The sequence below is a fragment of the Littorina saxatilis genome, linkage group LG11, assembly GCF_037325665.1.
Source record: "Littorina saxatilis isolate snail1 linkage group LG11, US_GU_Lsax_2.0, whole genome shotgun sequence".
Lineage (NCBI taxonomy): Eukaryota > Metazoa > Mollusca > Gastropoda > Littorinimorpha > Littorinidae > Littorina > Littorina saxatilis.
Genome location: NC_090255.1, coordinates 10,302,701 through 10,306,942, shown reverse-complemented (window position 1 = coordinate 10,306,942; position 4,242 = coordinate 10,302,701). Strand labels below are relative to the sequence as shown.

The 4,242-nt window shown below is 49.0% G+C and overlaps 1 protein-coding gene across 1 annotated transcript; it reads left to right on the top strand.

Moving 5' to 3' along the window:
* The first annotated feature begins 251 nt into the window (after positions 1-251).
* Positions 252-3,079, top strand: LOC138980663 (prominin-1-like). The gene has a single exon (XM_070353571.1). The coding sequence runs from the start codon at positions 252-254 to the stop codon at positions 3,045-3,047; it is 2,796 nt and encodes a 931-aa protein (XP_070209672.1). The 3' UTR covers positions 3,048-3,079.
* The last annotated feature ends 1,163 nt before the right edge of the window (positions 3,080-4,242 follow it).

Here is a 4,242-nt window from a genome sequence, read left to right as displayed (position 1 = left end):
ATCAGAGCCTCAAAACTCCTCACAGTACATCGAAAACCTTTCATGTTCCCGCCACAAGCACACACGGAGGTACAGGTCGGATGGGAAGCACACACCCGTCGCCCAGTGTTCATCATAACGTACCGGGTCAAGGTCACCAGACTGGAAGTAACGGAAATACGACTGCTTTCAAGAATCCAAGAGTATTTATGAACAACGATTTGGACAAGCAGCACACGAACGACAGCCACATGAACACGAGCTTTAGTAAAATGTCTGGCGACCGTGATAACGACCACAAAGACAAGGATGATCTAACCAACAAGTCCTACACCATTGACGAAGGCATGCTTCCCTTTTACCGTCTCGCCAAAGCCATCGCCGGGGAAGGCTTCGTTACTGAATACCCTTTCCAGTTACTAGAGGACGTGAAGTCTGGATCGATCTCGTTGAGTGCGCTGATGAAACCCATGTACTTCCACGCCTACATCGCGGAGGTGGTGTTGGGCGTGACAGTGGTGCTGGCTTTAATGGTTGCCAACTGCACATTTTGTAAAGAAAATAAAACACCCGTCAGAAGTTCACACGCTGTGGCCCTCACACAGGCTAAGAAAGGCATGCGACGCGTGCGGATCGTCAGCATCGCCTGTGTCATCCTCCTCGTGCTAGCGTTGGTCGGTCTCATCACTGCTGCCATGTCCAACAGCCAGCAAACGGAAGCCTTCAAACAGCTCTTCGGCGTCGCCCATGCAGCTTTGTCTCGAGTCGTTCATGTCCTTGACAGCATCATTTGGCAGATGACGACTGCCTTCAACGAAATGCTCCTCTCCACGCAGCGCTTCCAAGTCGACCTGGCAAAGATAAATGAAACCGTCGACTACAGCGTTCAAGAGGAGCTGGAAAACCTGACTGGAATCAATAAGAGCTTGGAGGCGCTGAAAGCCTTTGAAGTGACCAGGGAGCAAACTTACACAGCGTTGTGCAGGCTGGACCGAGACCTGGACGTGTATAACCAGCGAGTGTCAGAGCTGTCAGCAAAGATGATCGGGGCCAGTAACATTTCAAATAGCAGCGTGGTGTATCCTACCTTGAATGTTTCCACCATCAACGTTAGCTTATCGCTGGTTGATCTAGAAAAGATAGGAGAGAATAAGGACAAGTTTACCTCAGCCGTTGTCGTGTCTGCAGCGAATGTCAGCAGAGTCGTTTTCGCGTCGGACACAGGTGCGGTTGATGTAAGCAAGGCCATTTCAAAGGGAATCTTAGGATCTCCATTATTTCGGTCCATCCTCGAAGGTTTCAAAAATAAGTTGGTATCCGTAATGCAGCTGGAAGGAAACAAAGAGATGGTGAAGAAAGCGAAAGAAAAATTCATGTTTTACGACAACTATAGGCAGATGTTCATGGTCATTGCACTGGTCGTGGAAGCCATTCCCATGGTGATCCTTTTCGCAGGAGCAGTGATGACCCCCATGGTTTTCACACGGTTCATCAAGGACTCCCAGAGTCCTATGCCTCATCAGATCGAGGTCGTGGCCGACTGTCTGCAGACCGATTCCGTCCCCCTCATGATGAGCGTGCTCTGGATGACACTGGCAGTCGTGTACTTCGCTGTGGGAGCTCTGACGGAAGGCTTGGTCTGCATGCCTGTCTGTGACCCCGAGTTCCGCGTGCTGGATGTACTGGTGGAGGACTACGACATCATGGGCGAGCATGGCAACACGACGTGGTTGGCGAACATGCTGAACATGTCTGACAGCAACATGACGCTGGGGAGCGTGCTGAAGGGCTGCAGGAGGAACGACACACTGTACACCGCCATGCAGCTCTACCTTCACCCATACGTCAGCATCGACCAGTTCTTCTCCTTCAGGGACGACATCAACATCAGCGGCATGCTGGAAGTGTTGCAGCCTGAAATCGTCACCTCGGAAGCGCTGACGCCAGATATCCTGGAGTATCTTCAAGACCTGAGTGACGCTGCTGACTCGGTGCCGTTGGATGACCTGAACGACCTTGTGAAGATGGATGTTGCCAGGAATATGACACACCTTCGCTCCGAACTGCCTGAAGATCTGTATACTCTCCTCCACGCGCTACAAATCCACAAAACGACCTTGAACGAGAGCTTGCAGGAGGTGAAGAAGCTGCTCACCCCCAACGACCAGAGTCTGAGCAAGGCGATATCCGAGGCTATCAACGCTACTCGCCAGGCTGAGAACATGATCCCCCTCGTCAATGAGACCGCCGTTGACAATGGGAAGGACACTGCGAAGGGCAGGCTGCTGGAAAACCTGGACACGGGCCTCAAGAACGTCAAGTGGCGGATAGAGGAGCGCGTGGGGGGATGCGAGCCTCTCTACGACCTCGTGAAGAAGGTGCTGCTGGTGGGTCTCTGCTCCAACGTCACCAACACGGTCAACGGTTTCTGGCTGGCTCTGGGCTGGCTCAACCTCTTCCTGGTTCCTGTCGTTTTCCTCTGTGCTTGGCTGCATCGTCAGATCATGAAGCTGCCCATTTCGCCTGATCCCTTGCATTCCTCTGATTTCTTTTGGGAGAAAGAGGAGCCTGTGAAGCCACCGTCAGAGGACTACAGCTGTGGTGATGACATTTCTCTCTATGACTACGACATGGACAGGAGGCAGGGCAAGCTGGGCTGGAGAAGGCCGTGGGACCACTTCACGAGTCCCGACCCGGCCGACCAGTACAGAGGCTACTGGGGTAGTGAGTTCATGGACCACCAAGAGGCTGGAAGGCGGAGCAGACTGGCGCGCAGTAGTTCCCCGGAGTCCTCTGAATACCTAGAACTTATGGACCAAGTATACGGTTACAGAGGATCACCAGAGAATTATCGCGCTAACGACCAGACACCTTGGAATCAAGACGATACACGATCGTACACTCAACCACGGGAGAATGGAATGTATGACAACCAGCCTGCGAGAGGTTATGAACCATACGAGAATGATGAGTTGGACTACCAAGATGGAGGAGGTTATGACAGACAGCCTTACAATCAACCGCATAATGATACTAATATGCCTGGTCCACAGAGTAGAAGGTTATAACAGGCAGCCTTTCAATCAACCGTATTTTAAAAACAAAATTCCGGGCCCACAGAGTAAAAAAAGGGGGGGAGGGGGTGACAGATAGCCTTACAATCAACCGCATTATGAAAATAATATGCCTGGTCCACAGAGTAGAAGGTTATAACAGGCAGCCTTACAATCAACCGTATTTTAAAAACAAAAATGCCGGGCCCACAGAGTAAAAAAAAAGGGGGGGAGGGGGTGACAGATAGCCTTACAATCAACCGCATTATGAAAATAATATGCCTGGTCCACAGAGTAGAAGGTTATAACAGGCAGCCTTTCAATCAACCGTATTTTAAAAACAAAATTCCGGGCCCACAGAGTAAAAAAAGGGGGGGGGGGGAGGGGGTGACAGATAGCCTTACAATAAACCGCATTATGAAAATAATATGCCTGGTCCACTGAGTAGAAGGTTATAACAGGCAGCCTTTCAATCAATCGTATTTTAAAAACAAAAATGCCGGGCCCACAGAGTAAAAAAAGGGGGGGAGGGGGTGACAGATAGCCTAACAATCAACCGCATTATGAAAATAATATGCCTGGTCCACAGTCAGAGTAGAAGGTTATAACAGGCAGCCTTTCAATCAACCGTATTTTAAAAACAAAAATGCCGGGCCCACAGAGTAAAAAAGGTAATGACAGAAAAACTTACAATGAATCATAATTATGAAAATCCAATCAATGTATGACTCGCCGACGTCAAGAAAATATGAAAGACAACCTTATGATCAACCATACGAGAAATGATGCACCGGCCTACCAAGATGAACAGCCTTACAAAGAACCATGATTATGATGATCACAGAAACATAGCTACTGTACCCACAGGGAATCTAACGGGGCGGTCGCATATATGTGCACATCCTAGATACTGGGTCACAACTATGGGACATGGACACCAGGAAAAAAAGTAGGACTGAATTGAGTGAAATACTCTTTTTTAAGTGCAAAAGACATGCCTGTATCTTTTTCTGTCAAAGAGAGGACCTTTCATATCGGGGTTTCTTTAGAAATGACAATTAGACACATGCAGTACGCTCTATGTCGTGGGTTACATGGTTTCCACTTTAGGCTTCAATATCCCACAGGAAAGAACTTTAGCTCAGTTATTGCATGTGGCATGTGGACAACATTGATAAATAAATATGCAAACATGAAAGTTTGAAATTAC